Below are 27,821 nucleotides of genomic sequence, written 5' to 3'. Positions count from 1 at the left end.
TCTGAAAAGAATTGAGTTCATTTTAATAAAATAAACATGAAGGTCTGATTCACTCATTACATATGCTAGCATAAATGTTATGGGGAATCACACATTAGCATTCCACCTATTCATCTAGAAGCTGCAGCTGTCACCAGGGCATACTAGATCTTCTAACAGCAAGTGAAGAACTGTGAAGCAAAAATGACTTGTAATCCTTAATTTGGTATAGCATTGCTTAGCTTAACAGAGTACATATGAGTACAAAAAAGCAATTGCAAGCCTAGTACTGTGGTTCCATTATGAGATGTACAAAGAGTTGTCAAAATATAATTAAGAACTCTGAAATATTTCTTGCATTCCTAAATCATTTCTTTATCAAATGACCTTTGTATTTTCTTCATCCTATTCCACAGATGGTAAAAATACACTAGTGTGTTCTGTGTTTTATTAGGAATTATGTCAAAGCAAAGTATTGCACTGTGTTCAAGAATATTATATAGTATTTTACTATCCTGCTGCACATGTTTTTAATTCGATATTAAACTCCTACTGGCTTATTGTTTTTACTGATCCTCATGCTGTATTTCAGCTTTGAATTCCAGTTCAATTTGTTGCAGATCCCAGTAGTTTCACTAGCTAAAAAAAAAACCAAAACCAAAACAAAAATGATATAAAGAGTTATAAAAATGTGTAGTTCATCAAGCTTATGGTTACTTAAAGATAATGCTGTGATATCTAACACCTTAGTCTTTCACAAGGTTTTCAAAATATCAGTTTCCTTGATCACCCATTATCAGTCCAGAGCCCTGGTGACTTTCTGTGCTGGAATCTTGGAAGTCCTGCAAACTAGAGCAGACCTGGGACATTTGGATCTCAGGCTGCCAGATGGAAGCTTCAAAACTTGTATTTTCCATTATAAAGTGACACTTTTGTCAATTGAAATTTGACTTTAAGCAAGCTTAGGTGTTAGCAGAAATGCTTCAGGTTCTTTATATTGAATTTGTGCTAGCAAGAAGAGCTGTGATGATGGTCTATTCTTTCCTGTAAGTATGAGTCAAGTTTGGAGTAGAGAAAGAAGAAAAAATAGAAAATGCAATAATTCCTTTCATTGGAGTGTTTTGTGTACTGCGAATAATGCTACTAATGAGCATGGCATGGAAGTGTCCATTCTGTTTGTGAGCTTTAATCCGGAATTCTACATTGGAAAAATGCTTTGGCTGTCCCTGCGATAGCATAGGAGTTCCTAATAATCTTTTTTGCTGAGATCCATCAGTAACATTCAAGAGTTGTGAGCTGCTGAGAAACATGTAAGGGAATCACGTATTTTCAGAAATACAATCCAGTTGTATTGCACAGTGTGTCTGTTAGTGATCATTTGCCAAAAAGAATGAATATCCATTTAAGTACACATATACATATGTGTGTAATTTCCCCTGAAGATGTTCTGAATTTTGTAGACCAAACTATTAGTCTTGAGGAGAAAACCATTTTGTTTTTAATAAACTTTATGTTGTCTTAAATTGCTTCCTGTATAAAGATGTTGCCAGCCTTAAAGGTTACAGAAATATCTTCAGTCATCTCACTTTTATATATGCCTATGTATAAAAGTGTATGTATGTTTGTAGTTGATATAAAAATTCCTTTGCATTTATCCAGTGTTTCAACTCAAACTTTACAAATCTGACCAGTTCTCAAAATAGCTCTGGGAGGTATGTCATTGTAGTTTTCCCCTGTTGTAGATGAGGAAATTGAGCAAGATAAATTAAAGGTTTAATTCTCCTACTAGCATTTGTTTGTCTTATTGTAATGCATGTATTATTTTATATGCTATTTTTATGTGCTTTTATTTCTATATACTCATTGACTTCAACCCTTAATCATAGATTGATTTATTTGACACATCCCCACCAAGACTAGCGTTATGACTTAGAGTGTCAAGTCTTTGCCTCTTTTAGCAATGACTTGTAGCTAGGATAGTTTAGAGACATTTGCAGTAACCCAGTACTTACAGGCTGCCTCAGATGGATTTGTGCAGTGTAGCCTTTATCATTGCATTTGTCAGGCAGTTCTTGTAAAAAGGCTTGTTTGGGTACTGATGGAGCCCGGCACGCACAGAAACTATTTAAGGGACTACAGGATGTGCAAGGTGGGGATAGGAAAGAAAGAAGGATAAGATCCTCAGAGAAAAGTATGTTGGTATTTCACTAAAATACGTTTCTCCAAGCATTAGCATATCCCCAAGTTAAAAAAGTTACCTAGGTTGTGAAATAATTTCATTGCTCTTAATCTGTGGAGGTTATACTGCAGTCTCAGAAGTCTTTCTATCCCTTGGGCTATATTTTACACAGCTATGGCTTTATACTAAAATTTTACTGCCGTTTTCTTTTAACCATTCATGGTTTCAGTAATCTAACACACCACTTCCTTTACAGTAGCATTTTATAGTAGTGTTTGCAGACAACACTAAAAGAATATCTAAATCTTTCTTTGGCATTCTACTACCTTGAATGAGCAAATGGATCCTGTACTGAGTAGTAAAGTTTGGAAAAGAAAAGACAGTTTGTGTACAGGATGACATGCCTTTGAAATACTGAATAAAACTCGGGGCATTGCTGCTGAAACAAGTGTGGATTCACCACGGTAAATGGAAGAATGGAATTGACCTCCCCTATTTAAAAGTCTGTGTTAAAATCCATTTGCTGGAATTAAGTTTAGTGTTGAAATACAACAAATGTATGTTAGCTGCAAAACCTTGTCTGTGTGTCAGCTATCCAGTTTTGCTCATTTACACAAGGTCAGCCTTTATTACTTTAATGTAAATATGCCTTAATATGATAGCAGGTATGGGCCAAAATTCTTCAAAAAGGGCACGGGCTTTTAGCAGCAGATTATTTGAAGTTAATCTTAGTGCTTTCAATGACAAATTTTGGGTTGTTTTTAACTTCTTCCAAAGAGAGAGATGGGGAAGTGGGAGAATCTATGAAAACAGGATGAAATAGGTATGGGTCACAACAATCGAGTTGGTTTCTTTTTTTTTTTTTTTTTTTCCCTTGAATCAGCTTACTTTTATTTCACTAGCTGTCTTGTTTTGAAACTAGTCCTTATTTCAAGTAGATGAACAGAGAGTTTTTCAGGTATTTCAATCATTTGTTTCTGTGTGGTTATGAATTTTTTCGTAGAGCTGTACTCTGTGCAGCATCTATTAATGAAGTACATAAATCTTCTCCTTGACCCAGTTGCTGGTCAAAGGAGGATCTGCCTGGTAGATATTTGTATGCTATTTCTCTACACAGTAGTGATGGAGACAGTAAAGTTGAAAGATCCAGAAGGCTAGGGAGCTTGGAAGATATATTTCAATGACCACAGGTACTTCTCTTTTAGGTAGTGACTGGCAGTGGAAAATCTCCATTGCTCTGAAACGCTCCCATTCCCCTGCTTTCTTCCTTTGTCTGTTTTCTTCAAAAGGATTGAAGTTCAGCCTGTCATCCTCATCAAATAGGTTCTTTTAAGTCAAACAAAAAAGACCAAATGAGCAAAGGACACCGTCATTTCAGCTGCATTATCTACCAGGCCACTAAACAATCAGGGAAGCACCAGAGGTCTTTGAATTACAGAAGCCACTGTTCAAGTTTTAGGTAAAAAATGACTGAAACAGTAGAATGTGAACTACTGCTGCTGAAAATAACAGGAAGTTGTTAACTCCCGGTGAGGAGCTGCTTTCTTACTAAGCTTCTAGGAATAAATGAGAGTGCTGGCCTACGGATAAAAATCTACCAAAGGAAGTATAAAAAATATTTAATGGTGTATTTTTTATCTCAAAAATCTGGAAAAAGGATCTCATGAGTTTGATTGGCAGGAGGTGTAATTTTATCTTTTCAATTTCCATTGTGTTGGGAAAGAAAGCCAGAATGTACTTCCATGATCCCTGCAGTTTTATAAGCCCTAAATTCCACTGGACTATATTGGTCTTCCTTTTAAGCTTTTTTTTTTTAATTATTATTTTTATTATTGTTTTCCCAAGTTCTCATTTGGTTTGGGAGCATATTAATTGCTTCCATAAAGTAGAATGTTTTGATTGGGTTCAAGGCATCAATACCTAATGCATCTGCTTAGACCAGGGGGGCAGAAGGATGCCAGGCTTTTTAAGCAAAATAGCTCTATATTTGTACAGTCTGCTTGTTGGCTGCTTACTGGTACAGTCCTCACTGGCAAGTGCAGAAAACTCTGGAGTGGTACTATGCCATTGTTATTCTAATAAATGGGGATAATTGGGAGGTTAAGCAGTGCTAGTGATTGTTTCATATCCCTTTTAATGTTCAATGCAAAATAAAAGGCATGAAGTCTGTGGCAATAAAAACTGTTTAGAGCTATAACATCTTTCCTGCTTCAGTAGTCTGACACAACAATAAATGCAGTTCTTCTGAGGAAAAGGTGAAGCAATCTACCTTGAAAACACTTTGCACTCTAGTTCTTTTTATAGCAGAATTTGAAAGCAGCCTGTCATTCTTCTTTGTCTTCCTGTCACCCAAACATGCTTTTTTATAGTTAATTTGTTGCTCCTTGAATTTCTGTGGTATCATTTCTGTTGACTGCAGTGAATATTTATTAATGAAAGTACAAGCCTCTAGTCAACTGCACCTTCTCTTGTTATTGAATCTTATAAACTATTGAATCTTATCAAGAAGCCCATGACTTATAATAAACATTTTCATCTATTGATAGCAGACTCATTTTTGCCTATTCCATAGCTACCATGCTATATATTAATTTTTCTGTCAGTTGTGACATAAGCACTCAACTCTGAGTGAATGCTGACATAGAAATTCAGTCTTATTTTTAAATTCCACCACCAGCATGGTCACACATGCGGACACACACATGAGGACACACACACACACACGTATATTCCAGTTGGAGAAGATATAACAGGGATACAAAAATAATCTGCTGCATAGTAGTCTAGTATAGGATGGAGTGGAACTCCAAGTGTTTATTCTCAATACAGCGAAAGGAAGAAGAGGAAGAAGCAGGGAGGCTCTGTGAAGGTAAAGGAGTGCAAAACAGCCTACTTGAGATACTGGAAGATGAGGAGTCAATCTCAGTCATACTATAGTTTTTAGCAGGGCCTGTTGTGATAGGACAAAGGGTAATATTTTAAATTAAAAGAGGGTAGATTCAGACTAGCTATAAGGAAGAAATTTTTTACAATGAGGGTGGTGAAACACTAGAACAGGTTGACCAGAGAGGTGGTAGATGCCCCATCCCTGGAAATGTTCAAGGTCAAGCTGGGTGGGGCTCTGAGCAACCTGATCGAGTTGATGATGTCCGCGCTCATTGTGGGGGGTGGAGTGGGGGGGTGGTGGACTAGATAACCTCTAAAGGTCCTTTCCAATCCAAAATATTCTATGATTCTAAGACAGCATGTGATTCTAAGATAGCATGTGACGCTTTTTCAAGTCTCAGGTGGACATGTAATGACACAGGGATCTGCTGGAAGATTGGTGGAAGAGTAGGAAGCCTGAACCAGTCTGTATCAAAAACATGTCTCATTTTCAGAATGTTTTATAAACCAAGTATTCAACAGTGAAACTGGTATTTTGTTGTACTGTCCTTAAAAAACATTTTTAAAATCATGGACTGAACTCCAAAAAATCCTGAGGCTGCTTTGGAAATAGCAAATGTAACAGCAGTAGTAGAAAAAGCTCACTGTTCAGTCTGTTTTAGGAATTTTGATTCTGTAGGGCACACATCGGTTGTATGCTAAATGTCTTCCTGCAGTTCTGAGCACCAGACAAAAATTTGTGTGTTTCTGTCTTTTTGATGTAACCAAGATTATGTGTTTGTATCTTCTTTGCACCTATGCTGTTGTTGACAACAGAAACTCTGGATGTTTTCTTATAAAATGAGAGACTTAGCAATATTAGATTTTTCTCATCTGTGTTTTTATGTGCTGTTTTACACATTTAACAGAGTGGAATTTCCTTTGTGGTGTTTTTTTTTACAGCATTGCATCAAAACTCTCATATCATCAGTAAACTTCTGCTTGTCTAGCAAGCAGGAGAATAGGAAGGTGCACTGTGGACAAGGCAAGGAGGGCTAGGATTCAGGGAACACATGTATTACAGTGCACTGAGCAATAAGTGGTAGTCAGGAGGCTTTTGACTTTACTAGAAGCCATTTTCTTAACTTTAATAACGTGACAAGTTTTTCTGTCACCATATCTTTGGTCTTACTGGCATGTATGGCAGCTACTCAATTCACAAGAAACTTAACAGTTGATTCAGATTATAATGTTTACTTAAATTTATTTATGGCAATAGCAAAGCCGATCCTTGATTTTTCATGCTCAGGCAATGAGTATATAGTCATATACTCTCCGTACCATGGAATCTTTATAGGACTATTTGTGTTGAGTTTTGCAGGTTTTCAAATAACATCGTATTTGTCTGTAGAAGGGGAGAAAAAGGGGGGGAAGAGGATAGCCTTGTTGATTAATCAAAGCAAGCAAGCAAGTATGTCAGAGAAAGGAAGAGGAGACCTCCTCTAGTAGGTTCTTACTTGGGACATCGAGCCTTATGCTTCTTCCTGGGTACTGAACTAGTCAGTTAGCAGTGACCCCTTTGCAGCTCGCGATGCAATCTGATGGGTTTTGTGAGCAACATTCTAAAGTTCAAAAAAGCACCCCATCCCAATCTGAGCAAGAGCATTGCATGAGAAATGAATGTCTAAATTACAGTATAAATGCTTTCTTGATGCATTTTGGGTAGATCGTGTTCTCCTGCCTGCAGTTTATGAACTTGTCTGATTTATGTATTGGCATAAATCACTGACTTCTGAATACAGCTGTATGAATTTACAGCAGGATTCACTCATAATTTACTTGCTGATGTGAATGTTAACTGAGCTGTTTATCTAGATTGTTATATATATCAATTTTATGTTTCTCAGGTTACATCCATTTACATAATGTTTATTAAGTCAGGCATGGTTATTGTGTCAAATATTCAGGTTTCCTTTTCTCTGCCTTGGAATATTATAGCAAAAACTTGAGAATATAAGGGGAGCAAAGGAAAGATTGGTAAGAGTCTTTTAGGTGGTGGGTTGTTTTTTTTCTTCAAAGTTTTCTCCATAAGTCAGTCATATCCCAGGGGAAGTATAAAATACGTAAAAGAGAAGGGAATACAATTTCAGTGGTAGAAGCTGTTTAGATTCACTGGAAATTCTTGTGAGCACTTGTAAAATTGATGCAAGGTGAGATGTTGGCATTGTAAACTAGCATATGTAAACACTGGCTGCAAACGTGGCCAAGTTCAGCAAATGCCAAAACCACATTGCTCAGTAGTTCAGGGCTTGTACAGTGGACACAAGTCTAAAATGAGTGTAGGAGCTTTGAAATAGTATTATGTTCCATAATACTCTGTGTAACCTCTTATGATTCAGCATATCTGATCCTAATATTTTGCAGCAACTATAGGTTAGACTGGGGATTGTTGTTCCAGTTAGGAACTTGTAATTTGTGAAAGTCATGAGCCAAATTTCAAAGAAAGAAAAAGTTTGACTTTTGTAACCGAATACTTTGTTGTTATGTGCTGAAACCACCTTTTATCCTCAAAATAAACTGCAGGAATTGAGTTAACTTAGGGAATGTATGGTATGTCATTTAGTTGTGAAAACATGATTAAACTAAGTTGGCAAATTGGTTTTCTTTTTGAATTTGTCTACATGACATTGGACTGTCTGGTTTGCTTTTCTGCTCGTCTCCACAAGACTGCTATTCCTTTATGCTGCCAGTTACGGTCTTATTGTGGATGCTGTAGCTGCTAGTAGGGATGAACGCATTGTATGCTGTTTTATCCCAAATGAAAATGAAGGCTGAATATTGCAAGCTGCATTCAGTCCTCTAGCTGCCAGGTTGCCTTAGCCTATGGCTGTTGTGGTTGAAATGCAGTAAAGCAGTGATTGTATTGAAAAGGTTATTATTACCTGTGTCTTCTGTGGTAGCTCTCTCTGATGGGAGCTGCTGAGTTCTACATCTCAGGTTCCTTAGGAGCCTTGAAGGTGGATGATCCCACTGGGACCTGGGGCTGTCACAATCTAACTGATTCTGCTTGCTTGGTTGTTGCCAGCTTGTGCTGGGCACTGGCAGGTCCTTTTTGCAGTGGCAATATATGGGTTACCTAACAGCCACTAAAAATCTGGATTCTTCTGCCCTGACTTTGGAGCTTTCTGCAGAACCTAGAAACATTGGTGTTTCTTTGAACCTCTTCCTGAGAACCCCTTACTATTTTCAGTTCTACTTTTCCCTCAATGCTTGGGGCCTTTTTGGTGAAGTCATGGTAGAACTCCCTGTGTTACAGTTCAAGGCAGATCTATAGCAATAGGAATACGGGGAGAATACATCTATAAGAGAATTCAGATAATTTTGAATGTTTGTAAAACCAGTATAAATCAAATACTGGCTTTTTAAGAGGTCCTCTAAATGTAACTGTTGCAAAACTGTTAAAGGTGGCAATGGCCACAAGGGTGGAGTACAGAATTAGCATCTTTCAGGGAAAGAATTATAAAATGCCGGCTGTCTGAAAAATCATGCTGATCACACTTAGTTAACCCCAAGGGGAATGTTGTCCGAATGAAGACCACAAGGACTGGTCTCATGTTTTCTAGTACTCTGTTCTCTTGCCCTTCTATTTCTTGTACACATATTTATAATAATGTAAAGATTTCATCAGAGAATGGAAATGGGATTTTAGTAGCCAAAAAAATGGTCACCTGCCAGTAATCCTGAATATGGCTGTTGAATGGATTTGACCCTGATTTCAGCTTTGTTCTTTTGCTGGCAGGTGCCTGGAGGCCTTTCGGTCTGCTTTAGAAGACCTTGTTTTAAAAACAGTAGTATTTGTCGCCTAATTATGAATGCAGATTTTGCATGTGTTTGTGATTTACAAGGCCTTGCTTATGTGAAACAGGCTATAAACTCTCCTTGAAAATGTATAGTAGTCTGGAGTAGATAATTACACTTTGAGAAAAGAGCCTCTGTTTCCAGTGAAAACACTGTAAAGTTATTTCAGAAATGCTCTGACCTCAGACGTTTCATATAACTTACACAAAATGCTTTCACATTTGTGCAGCAGCTAGCGGCTTGATCTCTGCCATCTCATAAACGAAAGCACAGAAGTCTCCCTGGGAAAAAAGCAGGATGTCTATGCCGTGGCCTACAAAGCTAGTGATATTTTACTCGCTCTGTTCTTTGTGTCTATACCCTTAAACAGAAGAAACCTTGCCCTCCTTTAAACAAATCTGTCTCCTAATCACACCCCACCCCCGCAAACCCAACTTTGCCTCAGATTTTTCTTCCTCCCTGCCTCCACTCAGTGTACACACACTAATAAATTCTGCAGTAAAAACCTTGGGAGAATTTCTCAGCACAAATGGAAAGAAGATGTCAAAGGCTGAGGATAGGAATTTTCTTTTTAAAGTTGCAAAAACAATAGAGAACAATTGAAACAATGGGGGAAGAGGCAGAGATGGGTGAACAAGCCATGAAAGAATTGCATTAATTTTCTTTTGATGAAACCCCACTGGTTCTCTTCACTAGCATCCAAAAGAGCTATTTTTGTTTGTAATTGTTTGTTTGTTTTTCAAGACTCTTGGTGGAAAGCAAAAGCGTTGCAAATACAAGTGCAGAGACTTGTGAGAATGTTCACACCAGAAATGCTCTTGTGGCGTTTTGAAAAGCTGTTTTTAACTTCTGGTACAATAAAGTTGTCAGATATTGATGAAGACTTTTTATGAAAAATTTGTGTGCTGGAAGGACGGCTTCATAGAAACAATGGTGTGTGTGGCACTCAGGGAGTGCAAACACCAAGCACTCATAATTGCTGGCTTTGCCCGAGAGAGAGCAATGAAAAAAAACTCTGGATTTCTGAATATGATGTGGACAGGTAATTTTCAGAAAACCCTCCACAGAAAAAGGAGAACAAAATTTATTTATGTGATTCAGTTGTATTAAAAAACATGCTTGGGTGTGGATTATGCTTTCAGAGAACTCTTAACAGAAGAAAATATGCAGGGCAGAGGCAGGGGCCACTTCTGCAGGTGGAGATAGCTGCGCATATTGCCGCAGCTGTACCAGGGAGACGGTCTAGCAGCCCTGCAGATCTGCTGGCTGAACCTCTCGTGTGAGCATGCTCTAACTTGTCTCTGTTCCAGTGAGCCAGCTTAGTTCAGGGAGCTGATGCTGTCTCTGCTGTCTTAGTTTGTACCAACTGGCAGAGCTGTGGCGAGCACGCCTCAGAAAAGTTGTGAGCCAAAACCCGTCAGTAGCAGGGCTACCCTTGGGCATATAAATGGCGTTGAGCATCTGGATGAAGGCGGTAACAACTCCCACAATTGCAGCGTGATCCAAAAGCCAACATCTGTCTGCGGTCTTGGTCATGTCATATTATCTATAATTTCATGCCTAAGACCCAAGAAATAGGATTCTGACTGTAGCGGATAGGGGCCGTGTTATTTGCAGTTTGCAGCCAGTAAGATATTCAGGGCCGGTAATGGTTTGATAATTCAAGGAGACAGAACACATGAGCGCAGCCCTTTGCTTGTGCTCAGTGTTCACTGTAAAAAAGGCAGTAACAGCCAGCATTGAGTGATTTTAGTTCTTCCTATTCCGCAGTTACTGTTACTGATGGTATGAGTTTGCAAATTCGCAGGCTTGATGGCATGTACATGTGTTTTAAAATGGGCCTGCTGAAAATGTGCTCTACAGTAATGTCTCATCCAAGTAAGTATACATGGAGTCTGTAGCTAACAGTAGATAATGCTGCATGTAGTTTCCAGTGTATATGTATGAACATGTGCATTGGAAAGGGACGGTAAAGGATAAAGTATAAAAAAAGTAGATGGAGAAGCCTTAGAAGTCCAGCAAGGTTGCATCCATTCATTAAGTCATTTTGTTTAATTTGTTTTTAAAGAGGACAAGTTCTTGTAGGGCAACACAAAGTGGAGAAGGGTCATAGTTAATTGAGCAGATGGTTTCCACTCAGCTTGCAGTGAGCACTGTCCTTTCTAAAGGAGACTTGGGGATGTCAGGTAGCAGACTTATTTCTGTGTCCTCTGCAGCAGACGGAAGAGATGGCAGGCTATGGAAGGAGAGGCATATGCTTTAATTCCTTGAAAGATTTAGCAGCAGATGCTCTTCTCTGGCATGCATCAGAAGCCCTTAAAAATCAGCAGAAAATTGGCTACAATAGGGATTCTCAAAGACTTGCATGTGGTTGATCACATCTTTAATACACAGCAGACTGACCTTCCTTCCATTTCCACTTATGTGAACCACATGAATTTTCACTGGTGTAAATTCTGAAATGGTCCAAATGGTCCAAATGTACTCAGCTCAACTAGGTTGCACTTGGTTATTTCTAATTATGTTGCTGGCGGCAACCTTTTCTTGTGCTACACGCGCGCGCGCGCACACGTACGTGCTCTCTAACAGTGGACCCAGCTTGCTTGGATGGCTCCTTCTCTGTTTCCAGCTGCTTTCATATGTACCTCAGGTCCTTCTTTGTAATGAAACACCTGCATATCTTCCAGAAAGCTGGAGGTAGAGTCTGCACTGTGTAAGCAGCCAGTTCTCTGCAGACTGCTAGCATTTTTGTTCACAACACGCTAACCTGAAAACTACTGTTTTAGAAACCTGCTGGTAGCTTTCTGGAAGGTGCTCAATAAAAATGGAATAGGAAAGGACCTCACTGTTTTGTGATTCTGTCACCTGACTGTTTGTCTGGTGGTAAGTAACAATAAATATTACTTCTGCAAAATCATGTTATACAAAGAGCTCATTTTGCCTAAAACAGTGTGCTTGAGACTAAACATCAACTTTAGCGTTGCTAAAGATAGGAATGAAAACACTACTTTTAGATGCCCTAATCCGTTTTTCTTTGGCAATCTAAACCAAGGAGGGTGCCAAAATACATGGCAGATTTATACGCCTCTGAATTTATTAGCTGCACTTGCAAAGAAGTTTTACAGTCTTAGAAAACATTTATTATCTGATAGGAGATAAACTATTGTCCCTAACTGAAATCAGCAGAAATTTTGCCATTTCAGGCATAGTTTCACTTGTTGAAGTGGTCTGATTCAACACATGGGGTGAGCAAACTATTCAAGAAATAACCGCACAGTGCCTAATATTAATACAGTGAAGAAGCCGTCTCTGGAATAGCCGTGGCATTTGGAGTGAAAAATGATAAGGAGATACGCTGTTAGCAAGAAATCGCAGGTTGGCGCAGACCTGTTTCTTGCTGTGTCCCAGGGCTTCATCAGTTTCAGTAATTCATCTTTGCTTCTGTTTCTTTCAGGGCCCTCCTGGTCCAAAAGGCGAGAAGGTGAGTTGATGTACGGGTGACACTTACAAGGTGAACGGAAAGCCCTCCCAGCATGACCTAAAGAGACCGTTTGTATTGACGCAGTGTAATGTTAGACTATGTAAGAGAGCTGGGTAGCACACAGATGCTGTGTTAAACCTATCTCTCATCTTTCCACTTTGCAGGGAGATCAAGGTGATCAGGGCCCTCGGGTAAGCATCTTAAAAAAAATGTTACACTTCCCCTTCGCTGAGTAGGCAATTAGTCTTTAGTGCAAAACTAAATCAAATACACTGTCTGAGCTAATTATGCTTATTAGCTGCATTTACCCTGCATGTTGAAGTAAGTGTCTGCAGGACAGTAATACTGAACACGACCAGATAGTGTCTGGGAAGATCTGAGTAACAATAGTAAGTAATGCGTTAAAATATACAATTCCATTATGGGTGCAAACAGGTTTCACAGTGATTTTGCTCTGCTATATAAAAGCTGGCTTTCCTAACCAAACCTTTCAGTTTCCCCAGCAATGTTTTCACGCCTTGCATGGGCTCCCACAATGCAGAGGGCCGGTGGGTTTCTAATAAATGTACTTCTAGATTTCATGTAAAATGTATCTAGTATTTAGTGAATTATAAACAAATATCATGTATGCATGTATTAGCTCTTTTTCCTGACAGGTATATATTTAATATTTTTAATAATAACAATATTATCACCTCATAAATACATCCGGACAGTTAGATAGAACATGGTTTAGCTGTGGAAATATAAAGGTTCTTTTAATTTTTAAGTATCATGTTTATTTTAACAGAGAAATAGAGGAATACAGGGGTGAAAGTTCAGATAGATTGGCTGTGCCAGTTCATTCTTCTTTACATCTGTGCTTCATTAGAAAACGTTTGGTTACATTGTTCTGATGAGATAGTGACTCTCTTCACTTACACATTCATAAATTTTTCTATAATAGCATGTTCCATGGATTTTTTTTTCCTGTCAACTGTTAAATATTTTGAATTTGAAGTTTTATGTTATTCTACTATTTTATTTCATATTATTTTGGTTTATTTAATTTTATTTTACTTTTTGCTGTCAATAAGATTATCTACAGTCACAACATGCTTTTATAGCTGAATTTGATGTTGGTGCTACCGGTGTTGTATTACTTAGAGTTTAATTAGGTGTCCTGTTATGCTTGGTGATATGAGTGCACATTATAAAGACAGAGGCCTACTAGTGAACAGCTTTAAATATTATTTCAGTTGAAACTTCTTTTTGAGTTGGAAAACTATTTAAAGAAACACAAAGGAAGTAGAGAGTAACAATGTGAGGAACATGTTTTATCTAGGCTAACAAATACACAGATTGAAGGTTCTGAAGAATGTAAAACTTTCCTTTTAACTTCTAAGCAAATTCAGTATCTCTCAGAAGCTGGGCTGGGCTGTATATGTTGGCTGGTTCTGTGCTACACAACCTGATGAGGGGAAGGTGAGGAGGGAGGGCAGAGGAGGAGAGTGGAGCAGTGCCTGTGGCTTAGGAGAGGATGCTCCGTTCAGGAAGCTACGTCAGAGGTCTGTGCAGCGGTGCTTGGACTAAGTGACCTTACATTCAGAAGAACTGGTGTTTCGTTCAGAACAGGAGAGCAAATTTGACAGAGGTATCAGAGAGGGATACAGTAACAAATAAATAAGGAAGAGCAATGTTGTAAAGAGTATTACATAGCTGAGGAGAAGACTCTGGAATTATGAGTGTTGGAGAAGTTTCCAGGGAAAGACCCAGAGGTCTGAACACAGAAAAACAAATGAAGTGGTATCAACACAAGGGAATGACGGTGCTGTTTTTTCTCATGGCTGCCTGAAATGGGAGAGCAGAGGACAGTTATGGAGGGAAAGCGAAGGTGCCAGAGCCTCCACTGGTCCAGAAATCTTGGCAAAATGTTGGAGAGATGTAAAAACTAGAAAGTGGTTAAGCATGTGTGGCTTTCAGTCCCTGAGCTTGGAAGTGTTGGCAATACCCAATAAGAAGATGCAAGTTCGTTCAGTGGTACCTTGTAGGCAGAACACCTGCAAGGACTGCAGTGGAATATTTGCTGCACAGAGACTGTGGTATCCCACTTTGCCAAGACATACCCCTGATACTGGAGGGCAGTAGAGTCCTCACTGGACCATACAAACGATGGTTATGGCAACTTTGTGGTTTTGGTAAATCAAGTGCAGCTAAAAAGCAAAAAATATCCAACCTAAGGAGTTCACGTTTAAGGACATCACAAAGTTATACCTGCAGCAGCAGCTGGCAGTTGAGACTAAATTCTGTATCTGAGTATAGAAAAGGAATTGAATAAGGTCAGCAGTAGAGAGGAAGAGGCAGTGAATAGCACCTTGTGGGCTAGCTGAACCTTCACTGATTGTTTAGTCAATGCAGATTGTAGTAACATACCTCTTTTTTAAGTATATGGCTCTAACTTAGGTAATATGCCCAGTCTTGTTGGTTTTCCCTTTATCTTTTTTGAAGTGTGTTCTTTTTTGAATGTGTTTTTGAATGTGTTCTACAGCAGCTTCTCCCTTTTTGCCTTGTGTATTTCACAAGTAATAAGCACTACAAAGCTTCTGACCATTTTATGTTTCATGGTACAGCACTTATCTCTTCTGATGACTGTCTTCAGGGTGAATCTGCTCAACTTGCTGTGCCACAGGATTTACAATATAATTAATGGAAATTATATGTGTAAGGCAGTCATGCACCAAATGAAACTAAACCCATTTAAACCTGGTTGGTTACCTTTGCACATAGTTTTCCATCACTGCCTATGTAAAATAAATGGTTTTGGAGATAATACCATACCGTATTATTTTAGAGAAATATTGTAGCTGAAAGTGACTGTGGGATGACATCAACATTTGGATTTGACAAGTTTGCAGATAGACTGGATATAATATCAAAAATGATAAACATTTTAAAGCTAATTCATCTTTTAGAGATAAGGAGCCCCGAAGTTTCTTTGTTTTTATATTTTTACATATTGGTTTGAAACTATCATTTAGCTTAGCGAAGATTTTTATTGTTCCAAGTCATTTTTATGACTGAAATTTCAAAATTACCCTTATTCTTTGTAAAAGCTGCTTTCTTTCCTCCAGGCATTTTCATTAGTAAAAGAAACCAAAATAAAATGTAAAGATTGTCCAGGTCAAGATGAGACCTTAAACTTTTAAAATCCTGCTGAAATGAAAAGAAAAATATTTGTAAAACAAGAAATTGTTGCTTTCTGTCCCCACCCAAGGTTTCACCTTGGGCCCCGAGATTTTTGAGAGACCCTTCTTTCTGAAATAACTTCAAAACTGTAAAAACAGTAATCAGTTATCTCAAAACTTCTTATTCACAGTCACTGGACATGTTGAGTATATACTGAACGGCTTTGAATTTCAGGTTTTCTCAAAAATATCTCCAATAAATTAATACATTAGTAGTCGACCCTGCAAATACCGCCCAGAAGTTAGGCACTTGTCTTTTTAGAATAATGGGTCTGGGTTTTTTGTCTTTTTTTTTAAAAGAATCTGAGGTGGTTTTTTAAGTATTCAGAAGCAATCTGTTAATCGGTCTCCTTCATCATACAGAGATGGCATAAAGGCTCTAGTTCATAACGCCATGTGGCTTAATCTGCTTATGCCCATACTACCTGTAGACAATGTGAGCCAAAACAACATTCCAGCAGTATGAGTGATGTTGAAATTCATGCCCTGAGTGTCAGTTTGAGCAGCAGGTTAACGTAGCTTTTGGTCACATGAGACCACAGATAAGATAGTGGTGGATGCGTTCAAAAGTCCTGATCTTATTTGAAGAAATGCTTTTTGATCTCCTTATATATTTTCATATCAGATCTCTACTTGTTACTCTAAAGTTCTGGTAGACTAAACATTTAGGTCAAATGCAGAACTAGCTTTCCTCAATACCAGTATAAGAAACAGTAATGTTAGTAAATCTTTTGGATGCTTTTCTTTTTGTAGAGGACATGGCTTCATGACATGTCCGTGGAGATTTGCATTACTCTACTGAGCCATGACAAAATTAAAAATGAGGGGTTTTAGCCTGTGGACTATTAGAATAAATGCTTATGTCAGTCCACTGCTTGGTTCCAGTTGCTCAGCTCTACCCCGGTTTAAAAAAAGCCTTTGAAGATTTCATAATGGTAGGATTGCAAAGGATATATTGTCCAAGTAGAGATTGTACCCTGATTAATGGAAATAGATCTTCAGAGGTGAATGTTTGGGAATGGAACAGCTAGTACTGAGTGTCTTAATCAGTCTGGTCTCATCCTTCTGTAAATGACATAATAAATATCTTCTGTCCTTTAGTTCAGATACATGAGAGATTCCTTGCTTATCAGGTCTAGAAATCATCAGCTAGCAGCTAGCTTGAAATTGGTTTTGATCTAGGTACAATGAGAAACCACCCAGAAGCCATACTTAAGTATTTCCATAAAATTATTTTCTCCTTTTGGTATGTTTTTCCTAGCAGCTGGGTCTGCACAGAACTGATAACATCTCTAAAATATCTTCAGCAGAAGAGATTAAGTTCTAGACAAGAAAGGTACTCAGAAGTTTATTTTATTGTATTAACCTTTATTTACTTGAAGATTAAAAAGATTCCTTGTGTACTGTTAAAAGAGTTAGGTTTGGGTAGTGATATAATGTTCTTTTCTACTTCAGCCTTTCCACTTCCCTGTTTACTTTTAATATAATTGTTACTTATTTGCTGCCTGCTAGAGAGAAATTATTGTTTTACGATGGAAATTTTGCAGGTCCTACTCTTCTGTGTTGGCAAACTATTTAAAAATTATCTAATATTGACAGAAAAGGTCCTGGAAGCAGTCTGTTTACTGAAATAACTAAATACAAATATGTGTGTGTATATATAGATATAAGCTTTCTTTTTAAACTTAAGTATTGCTTCACTTGTTATATTATAGATGCAACTTTTATAAACTGTCCCATATTAAAGGGAAATTAAAGATATCCAAGCAATACATTTTGACCTGATTTTTTTTAAGAAAATTTTTAAAAGTCTGGGTTTAATATGTATGTATTATTATTAGTTAATATGTTTCTAAGGATTGTATAATAAATATTTTGACCCTTTTCGTGCTCCTACTGACAATAAATGGAAAACCTATATTCATGTCACTAGAATCAGTACCTCATCCATAAATCAGAAAAAAATAGTTACTGAGTGATGATTAAACCACCATCATTAACTTTTCACCCTCTTTTAAAGCCATCTTAATTTATATTATATTTCATTGGAAGGGTGGCACTTTTTTTGAGAAAGGAACAGATTTGCTTCACAAAATAGATAGGAGTATATAAATTAATCTGAGTTCTTGCCTTCACCAAAAGCAAGACTCCATTTTTGGAAGCGTTCTTAACTGGAGCAAATGTAGGTAAATCAGTGAGGTAACAGGAAGCTTTGTCCCCAAACAGTGCACGCTGCTAATTTTTATCCTCAGCCAACCTCCTGTCAAAGCAAAAATGTATAGTATTATAGGCAGGGTATTACGCTAATTAAATATAATTTTACATAATTTAAACATATTCTGTCAGTTTCTTCCAGGACTGTCCTTGATGATGTTTGATTATATCCTACTAAAGTTTGTCTTAATTTCTTCTATAAATACTGCTCATGAACTTTATCTGCCTTAATAGACGGACTGTATAGCTTTCATTAGCGTAACTTAACATTGTCGCCAGCTTTTTCTTTTCTGATTAAATACTTTTTGGTTTCATTTATATGCATATGCTGTCAAAAGCTGTGGCAGAGGCGGTGATATAGTGATGGTATTCCCTTAAGTGATATTCTTATGTGTGTATAAAAGCATATTTTCTGGTTTACTGTGTGTTACTTCAAACATATAGTACAAACACAGTACTGCTTTAAATTCATGCTTTACCAGTATGACTACTCACATAGTGGTTTCTTCTGTTATTAATTGTCCTGTGTAAAGCAAATTATAGTTCATGTTATAAACTATATCTAACCGCTGTTTCAAACTGTACTTTTAGTGTGCCACAATAAGAAGGCTAAAAAAACATTCATGATTCCTTCTGTTAACACAACTTTCACGAAAGCAGCATCTTTGAGAAAACTGCCAGACATCTGGTTTAATGCCAATTTGTCTGTGAGCAGTCAATTTAACTTCTGAGACTTTGTTTCCTTATCTGCCAAAAGGCAACAGGGGTATTTACCTACTCCATTTCTGGGACTAATTATTTGTTCTGCTTCACTAGTATTAGGCTGTTGTGGCTCCCCTATTCACCATTAAGCTGAAACTAGGGTAACAAGTTGGAGCAAGGTAACTTGGAGCTCTGTAACTGGAAGAGGTTAAGAAAGAACTCAGATTGTACTGGCTGCCAACTTTGTCTGAAGCATTGGGACACTCAGACTTGAGATGTGCCTCCTTTCAGAGTTCACAGGAGCATTCTTTTGGCTTTGGATGACTCTCCAGGGCCAAGCTATGCCTTTGATGTTCAGCTCCTGAGGTTCCCCTGGGGAATGCAGAACAGCTGTGACACTCTAGAGAGAGTGCCGCATACCTGCTCCCGAGACGAGGATGTTGTCATTCCTGTCTTAAGAGCTAGGCAGTGAATGTCTTCACTCACCACCAGTTGGTTTGCATCTTGCCCCTTTTTAGTAGTGCCAGAGGAATGGTGAGGAAGGAAGTCTCTGTACATCCTGTTCCTTTTTCTACAGCCCTGTCCTGTGACTGAGAAAACGTCATGTAGTCGTTTTATCTCAAACTGCAGCTGTCCCACAAAAGTGCTGCAACGCTGAACACGTGAGTTAGACCAATTTGATTGAAAACAACTCTTTAAATATTTAATCCAGTCCTAATAAATATCATAGAAGTGGCTTGAACCGCTTACCTGCTTCACATAACTGCAGTGGTTATAAAATTTGAAGAGAAACATAAGCCAGGACAGAAGATTTTTGCTGTGAGAACCAACTTGGTTTTGGAGAGGACCAACCCATCTTTGCAGTTAACTGGATGTCTACCACCAGTTTCAGTGGGAGTAGTAAGTTTGCCTTCAGGAAAGATATTTTGTGTAGGTCAGATGGTGATCACTCATCAGAACTCGTAACTGAGTTGTGTGGAAAAGATATTTGCCTCACTGAAAATTCATGTAATATTAGGACCAAAATAGAGAAGTGCTGGCTTTTTCCAGTTTTGTTCATTTTGAGTGCAGTGTTAGGTAGAGTTCACTGTGAAAATACAGAGGTCATTATAGAAAGTAACACTTTTATAATGATCTGTTTTGCAAGTTCTTAAACATTAAATTTTTATTATTTTAATACGAAGTCTGAAACGTTACATAATGTATTCAAATTAAAACTCTTTGCCGAATGATTGCCTAAGTGAAAAGAAATTCCTGGATCCTTCTCTTGTTGTGGTGCGCTGTTTTAGTTAGCAGATTTGCTGATGGAGAAAGCAGCAGTTATGATAAAAGGGATTATATAAAAGAGCTCCTGCTGAGAGTCCATTGCACCGTACAGGGTGATACCGAACACTCTATTCCCCAGGGCGGGTACAATAATTAGCTGCAGGACTGGCACTCGGTCTGATGGATTAATTAGAACTGGAGGTGGTGTTGGGGGAAGGTGAAGCAGCCATAAAGAGTGTCAGGATCACTCTGGCCTGAAGCCTGTGCGATTTGATGTGAAATAGCAGCAGCTGCCTGTAACCTTAGGAAGTGCAAGTGAACAGCAGGTGGTAATTCCTGTCTCATTTACCATGTCTTCACAGGAACATGTAAGCTTGTGCAGCTTGGGTTTATTGGCAGGTCAGAAGGAAAATCCTAAGGAGTGGAGGACTGTGACATTTACTACACTAAGCGAATGCAATAGTCAAAATGGAGTGTACACAGCATAGTGTAAAACGAGTAATGCTTTTGCTTCATGTTATTATCCTTGCCACACAACAAAGTTACAATGACCTTATAACATTGACCTCATGTAGACCAATGCACAAAGCTGAATGTATTGTGAAAAATCTAGGACTGCTAGTGGGAATTACATCTTTGAGGCTGTGATGGATGTAACAGGAGAATTATTTCATCTAAGTAAAAAATCAGACAGAGGGAATGATATGATGTTCTAGCATCCTTCGGTTTGCTCAGTAGCCATTCTATGGGGATGAGTAGGCTTTACCTACATTTCCAGGTAGGTAAGCGGGACACTGTGTTACGTGGTCACATGTCTGCTAGCCTCCACCGAGCATCATGTTTTGCTTGGCATTTGGGCAAAAATTGCAGTGAGGCATGCAACAAATGTGTTAATTTAGAAATTGTAACCAGCTAGCATTTCAGGGTGAGCTTGAGTTGCTGTCAACAGAGGAATTTAGTGGGCCAGTGGTCGCTGTTGATCACTGTAGTGTTTTGTATTCTGTGAGGGCCTCCCAGGGTGTAGAACAAGAGCCCTTCCTATGTGCAGTTCAAGAATCAAACCAAATAAAGAGAAAATTGAGTAACTTAGAATCCATCGTTGAGAACAGCTTTAGATAGAGAAAAAATAAAACCGATCTAGGGGATATTTGCGGCTATATTTATAGCAGAGTGACAGGAAAGGAAGAGAACTCATTTTCTGGGAAGGATAGCTCTTTTTATGCCTTTTTAGAAGTTCATTGTGTGCCAACATTATCTTTCATGGATGCCAGAAGATGCAATGCCTTCTAAAGTCTCCAACACATGCGAAAACTATGCACCCATTATAGTTTCTTTGCTGGGTTCCATTTAATATTCCCGTGTTTCTGGCTCTCTCCAAATATATGTGTTACATATGGGGAGATGATCCAGGTCCAAGCTGGCATTGCATGTCTCCGACCATTAGGTCTGAGATTATGCCTGCTTTGAGCAAAGGAAAGAAAGCTTTGTCCTACTTGCGAACAAGCTGAAAGAAGTTACTAAGCTGCTGATGGAAGAATGGGGTTGTCCCCTTTTCTCACGCGTTGCTTATATAGGCAGAAAACTGCAGTACTGATAGCTACTCTTGTCTGTGTGGTGTTGGGAAGCATTGAGAATGCTGGGGCTGGACTGTGAAGTGCTCTATGTAAAGGTTTTTGTGTGGAGCTACACAGAACTTTCAAAATTCTTTCATTTCTCCTCAAGAAGAAAAAAAAATCTTTCATGGTAAACCAGTATATTTTCTGATTAAACTACTTTCTTAATTTATTCTCAGCTCTCCTTCACGTTCAAGATGAAATAAATCAAACCTAATATGAGTTTTGAGTTTCCACTTTTTAAAATGTCAAATTGCAAATATACTACATTTAGAGGTAACTGGAAATTACTGTGCTGTAATCCTAAAGGATGATGAGTAAAAATGAAGTTGTTAAAAGATTTTCTGTTTATCCCTTTTTTCAATAAATGAGATTTAAAATTTATTGCTTGCTACTCAGATTTTAGTTCTTTTGTAGGTTTCTTGTTTGTACTCATTTCCATTATACGGGTATTGTAGTTTTATCTAGAAGAGGAATGGACCATGTGCACAGCAGGGCTAATGAGTCACAGATGTAAAGATTCTGGCATGTTACCATCTAATAACTTCTTTAACTTACATTCTATAATAAGATAAATGCAAATTTGATACATCTGTTTTCTAAATGATGTATCATTCCAGTCTTAGCAGTGTCTCAGGAGTGAGTTTCTTTAAATGTTTGGAGTTTTAGCCTTTTTTGGTTTTGTTTTCTTTTTATTTGTTTCTAAAGAGGAGACTTCAGGTCACCGAGCAATGCAGTTAGCCACACCACGGTTCGTCAGAACGAAGTGGAAAGGCTGGTAAAGCTGCCACTGGCTTTATGGGATCCACTTAGAGGGTCTCAGCTTCCTCGTCTCATGGGTGTATATCAGGAATAAAGCTGCTGAATGTAACTAAAAGGTGCTAGTGAAGGACATATACGCATCAGAAAATTACTCTGCCTTTTTTTGTAAAGACCAGTGTGGTCTTTGTGATCCAGAGGATCTCTGACGTGATTGCATGTGGAGATGAATAGAGCAAATATTTGCCACGCTAAAAGAATCTGCTGCAGCTGAGAGACCTGGCAGTCTGCTGTTGCCTGTCGGTGCTTTCACCTGGGCTGCAAAGGGCTCCTGCACTGTGGCAACGTGGGTTGCCCCAGCAGAGCCTTCATGCAGGACTTCTTGGAAGCCACCTTGTCTGGCAGCCAGAGCCAGGCACAGCCTTCCCTTTTGGAGGTGCCAAGCTGCAACCCTGCAGCCATACACTCCAGGCCTCACAGAGGGGCTGTGCCACCAGCTCCACCTCATAGAGGTGGCACATGTGCATGCATGCATGTAGGGAGCTTAGAGCTACCAGACTATTTTATTCTATGTTCCTCAGTCTGATGTCTCTCAGCCATTGAACAAGCCTCTGCTTCAGACAGCGTGCTATGCTAAAGGCAAGGAGAGGACTTGGGGATTTCTTTCTTCAGGAGTTCACTGCTCAACTGTATAAGGTTTCAGCTTTATCAGAAGGTCTAATTCACACCCCACAAGGCAACACAAGAAAGGTGTTAAAGTTAGAGCAAAATTCGCCCCTTGTATTGTCACAGCAGGCCACGATTACCACACTCTTCTTTTTGGTACCAGTACAGTACAAATTCTGCACGTATTGGTAGAGTAGGATATGAGAAACCATATGTAGCATATAGCGCTTGAGGGGAAAAATTTTGCCCTGTATATGAAAATGCTGCTATGTATGTCTTGAAAACGTTGACCTGGGCCATTCCGGCCTACCCAAGATCTAGCAGTAGAGTGTTGTTCAGTGTTTATAATTGTGTATGTACTACCAGTTTATGTGCTGAGTGTCATATGTTAAACAGAACGTGAGGAGCAGGATGTTAATTATACAAAGGGTTTCAAAATCCACCGTCACTGCTGTCAAGTTCTGCAGCAATCCAGAGTCGAAGTTTTCTATGTAGCTCTCCTAAAGTGCTGTAGCACATTTTTATTGAAAATGGCTCAGCCATCCACTGGCTGATAGTCTAACAACTGTCAAATGATCATAACAATTTCTTGTAATTTTAAGGAAAGTCACCTCTGTGAGACCGCTCCTAAAATCTCTTGATATTCTTGTCGTAAAGTAACAACCTGCATCTGCAGTGCAGTGCAAACCTAATTCTGTTTCCCATATGACAGAGAGGCTGTTTCCTGTCAGTAGGCAATGTGGGGTATACTAAACATAGTGTTCGTTCTGTCTGTCTGTTAGTAAATTGTCTCTGTGATGTTTGTGTTGTGCTGTTTTGGTACCATGTTATGCTGTGTCCCTAGGGTCTGCCAGGCTTCCCCACAGTCGCTGCTCTGCACAGTAATCAGATCCTCACCGTCAAGGTTTGTGGCTGACACGTACCTGTTCAGTCAGGTCTCTCTGTATCAGCATAGAAGTGCACATGAAAAATCGTTTTTATTATGGGATACCAATGAATCCTTATGGTGGACCTAAGTCAACCCTCACCACCTTTACAGTGGTACAAGTACTCCTGATGCAGAGCATGGCATCAAATCTATAACTGCGTACGGTGTTACCCCCGGCAGCACCCACATTCCGTGTGATCTTGGTCAGTATTTTATTTTCAGATGAGATTTGTCGGTAGCTCAGAGGTTTAATCTGTACATAGAGATTTTTTTCAAAGCGCATTTGCAAATTAAGCAGGAAGGATTGAAGCAATCTGGTCAAGCTGGAACTCCCGTCCTTATTAAAATGACACCATTCTTCATGGCACAATATGCTGGTTAGAAAATCTGACTGAAAGTTGAACTGGTGCTTTGTCTCTAGAAGCTTTGCTGAAAGAACAGCATATAAAAATACCCATTTTTAAACCCAGGTAATGAAAAAATTAATACAAGTGAAGAATTCTCACAGGAAATCTGGGGAGAAAAAAGTTACAGTTAGTTCATTGTATACAATTAATTCATAAAGTGGTATGCCTTGTACAGTAGAGGTCGATTTCTTCAAAAGAGAATGCACAGTTTCTGTCAGGCAGAAGCACCGGTTTATATTATTTTAGCTGTTACAAATCTAATGAATATGTCTTTATTTCTTTCTCGGGCCTTCTGATGTCTATTCTTCAATTTTCTCATCTCTGATCTTCAACCTTTGACCTCACCTGCCTGATCAGATGGTGTTCCCTAAAATCAATCATGGGTTTCTCTCTGCTGATCAGCAGCTCATTAAACGCCGCCTCATTAAGGTAGTGCTTCATCTCACTGGGGTCTGGTGGTTCTTTACATTCAATTTACTCTTTGCTGTACCTTTTTGTCAGATGCCTTCTTATAGCAGACTGTTCATTTGAAAATGTTTTGGAATGAAGCAATTGTTAATGATATTAACAACTAAAAGGCTATGGGTAGCTTTGCTAAATGATCCATGTTTAAGGTGCAGTCAGCTTTTTTCAGTGGTTTGCAGTGGTGTGCTGGAAATTAAATAACTTGAGCACCGTTTTTTGGTGTCTTTTTTTAAAGGGGAAGGTAATATGTTTTGGCAACTCTCTTGAAAATTGGCTTTCACAAATTAATCGGTATAAACCATTAAGGGAGTTAGCTAATTGTCACTATAAAACAGTTCCCCAAAACAGATGAAAACTTATGTACAACTTTGTGGAAAAGCTGTTATTTTCTATGGTCATTTTTGAAATCTATCCATGCATCATTGATGGGCTTGGAGAATCGTTGTGCAAACTGTATATTCTTGCACACGACTTCTCTTTTTTACCTCAGCTTTGTTATGATTATGCCAATCGTGAAGCGAACAGCTGCTTATTGAAAACAGTTACTTGCTCTGGAAAACTGGATGAGTAAAATATTGCAAGGCTACCCCAAATTTTGGCTTATGTCCTGTGGTAGGACAAGCAGTTTAGAATTTGAGCCTTCTGCTCTGTGGCTGATTGCACTGGACAGGTACAACCTCCTGGTCTTCAAGGCAAAGTGCAGTCTCTGCCATCAGCAGTGAAGAAGCCAGTGTCCAGCTCATGGCTGCTTCTTCCAGCCTGTCTTGCGCTTCTTCTGGGTAAATGAATGTCTCTTTGTGTGGTTGATGCCTCTAAAGCAAATTTCTGATGAATTTTTTTGTTAATTTAGGGGGACCAAGGACAAGCTGGACCCCCTGGGCCTCCAGGGCCACCAGGACCCAGAGGTCCTCCAGGAGATACTGGCAAAGATGGTCCTCGCGGGATGCCTGGCATACCGGTGAGTTAGTCTGTTGCTGTCACAGTGTCCAAATTCCTCTCAAGTGTGTGCCAGCTCAGTTTCAAAGATGTTTTCTGAGGTAAGATTGGCAAGTAAGGCATGTGGTAGCTGAACCACAGGCAGATTTCATGGTGTACCTGAGGTCCCTCACACACAGAGCAAGTTCATAACAGGGCCAAGAGTAACACCTAGGTTCCTTACCTCCCACCCCTGACGGTTTCCCCGCACTTTCTAAGGTTTCTCGGTTGCTCACTGACGTTTAATAGCTGCGTGAGGAGGGTCTGCCCCACTCCACAAGTAGCAAATGTTTCTACTCAGACTTTGAGATAAAGCTGAATTTGAGACATCATAGCATGGCTGGGCTTGACTTCTCGCTTCTTAATTATTTAGCCTCAAAAATCATGGAATTAAGGTAACAAACTGCTAAATGCTGCCCAAAGTATGATGAAGTTTGGAGTCAGATTCTGCCATCTTTACACAAGTAGCACAGTACCATTTTCTTTGGCTCGCCCCCCGTATTTCATTAGAACAACCAGCAGAATCCAGTATATTGCTTATTGTTTGTTTTAGGCACAGGGTCAGACCCACCGCCTTTGGCACTTTGTGACCTGATGATTTAAACGCTTTTTAAACAGATGCATAAACACAGGACTTTTTTTTTTTTTAGCAATATATGAATATGGTTTTGGTATTATATTTTGTAGCCTCCTTAATTTTCATTCTTTTGAAAGAAGCACCTCTCTTTTCATCATAAATGCCACTGTGTTATCAGTGTGGAAACGGAATCACAGACGGGAACGAGAGGTGACAACGGAAATGCCACATGTACAGATGCACACACACCCCCACCCACGATAAGTAATGATCGTGGCCCAGACCACACATAGGGAACTAGCAAGGTGAGGACCAGCACTGGAAATAGAAACAGGTTTTTTGAAGAAAAAGCATAGCTCATTATGTGGGGCCGGGACAGGAAGGCATTAAAATTTCCCTGCAGGGCCTTTTTAGGTAAAACCAAGAAAGAAAATATCTATACTCCTGTTCTGGCCCTATTGAGGTTGTCTCATCTGAAATCATATTAACTGTACAATGATGATAATAGCAAGGCTCTGCTAAAATTTCCTGTGAAAATCCAGCAAGACTTGGCAATTAAGGCCTGTAGTACTCTAGGGTTGCTTTTGTTGTTGTTGGGTTGTTTTTTGGGTTTTTTTTTGTGGTTTGAGTTTTTTTTTAGCACCATTGCCCTTATAAGTTCTAGTTCAAGGTTATGGAATGATATTAAAAGTCTGTTGCTTCCACTGTGATGCTTTACTTTGACCACCTACTCATTTCTTGTTAGTCCTGCAGCACTTCAGGCTTCAGGCCTCATCTGGGCCTCCCTTGTGTTCTTTTAATGTGGTAAAATTGACTGTGGTCAGCAGAGTTGCTTCTGGTTTGATGTAGTGAGGGTGAGACTGAAACCAGAACCCATTTCTGACTGCAGTGATACAGTTTTTATAATTCCCGTACAAGAGGCTAGGAGAATCTGCTGGTGTTGCTGATTACAACGTGATTGTGTGCTGCTTGGAGTTTTGTGCTTCTTAGCAAAGGAAACATTAATGTTTCTCATAACAGGAAAGTAATGCATTTTATGCAATGAGATCATTCCATTTTATAATAGTTCTGTAGTGTTTTTGACTTTAGATGGCAAGAGAGAGTTTCTTTTTATAGATTTTTAAGCTGTGGCTATCTTAAGCCCTATAGCATTATGGAAAATCAGTTCGTAATACTGCTTTAGAATCAGATACAAACAAGCACTCAGATAGAGACTGTTGTTACCATCCTGCTCCTTGCTGCTGTCCTATACCCTCAGGTTAATGTTGCTGATCCTCAAAAGGCTCGTTCCTCCATGTCTATGTGATACACAGTCAAGCAGGAGAGCTGTAAAAGGAAAACTTAGCCGAGAGGTAGTGACAGCTTTGTATTTTTAAAGGGCTTGCATGGACCTTTGAGCGAAAGAGCTGAACAACAAAACAAGAGCCACACTGTGTAACGAGTAGGGAGGTTGCAGCATCACACAGCTATAGGACGAAGTCCTTACAGTGGCCAGCCACCATTAGAAGGCAGTCATTTCCTCTTTTGCAGTGCCAGACAAAGCAGGTGCTTCTCTTCCAGCCTGTCCTTCTCAACCAAGGAGCTTTACAATCACCAGAGCTATAAGACGATGTTTTGGCCCTTGCTTTCCCCCATGCCCATACACTTTCTGTGTATCCTGAGA

General features: G+C 39.1%; 1 protein-coding gene across 1 annotated transcript in view; it reads left to right on the top strand.

The window, feature by feature from the left end:
- COL25A1 (collagen type XXV alpha 1 chain) overlaps positions 1–27,821 on the top strand; it is a 328,598-nt gene that overhangs the window by 205,680 nt on the left and 95,097 nt on the right. The window contains exons 6-9 of the mRNA XM_087737719.1: positions 12,336–12,362; positions 12,527–12,553; positions 24,499–24,570; positions 25,457–25,564. Coding sequence (XP_087593845.1) covers positions 12,336–12,362; positions 12,527–12,553; positions 24,499–24,570; positions 25,457–25,564 — 234 coding nt within the window. The remainder of the gene's footprint in view (positions 1–12,335; positions 12,363–12,526; positions 12,554–24,498; positions 24,571–25,456; positions 25,565–27,821) is intronic.

This window comes from Nipponia nippon, unplaced genomic scaffold (assembly GCF_047370975.1).
Source record: "Nipponia nippon isolate SJK-2023a ecotype South Korea unplaced genomic scaffold, ASM4737097v1 scaffold_6, whole genome shotgun sequence".
NCBI lineage: Eukaryota > Metazoa > Chordata > Aves > Pelecaniformes > Threskiornithidae > Nipponia > Nipponia nippon.
This window is presented reverse-complemented; position numbering and strand designations above follow the sequence as displayed.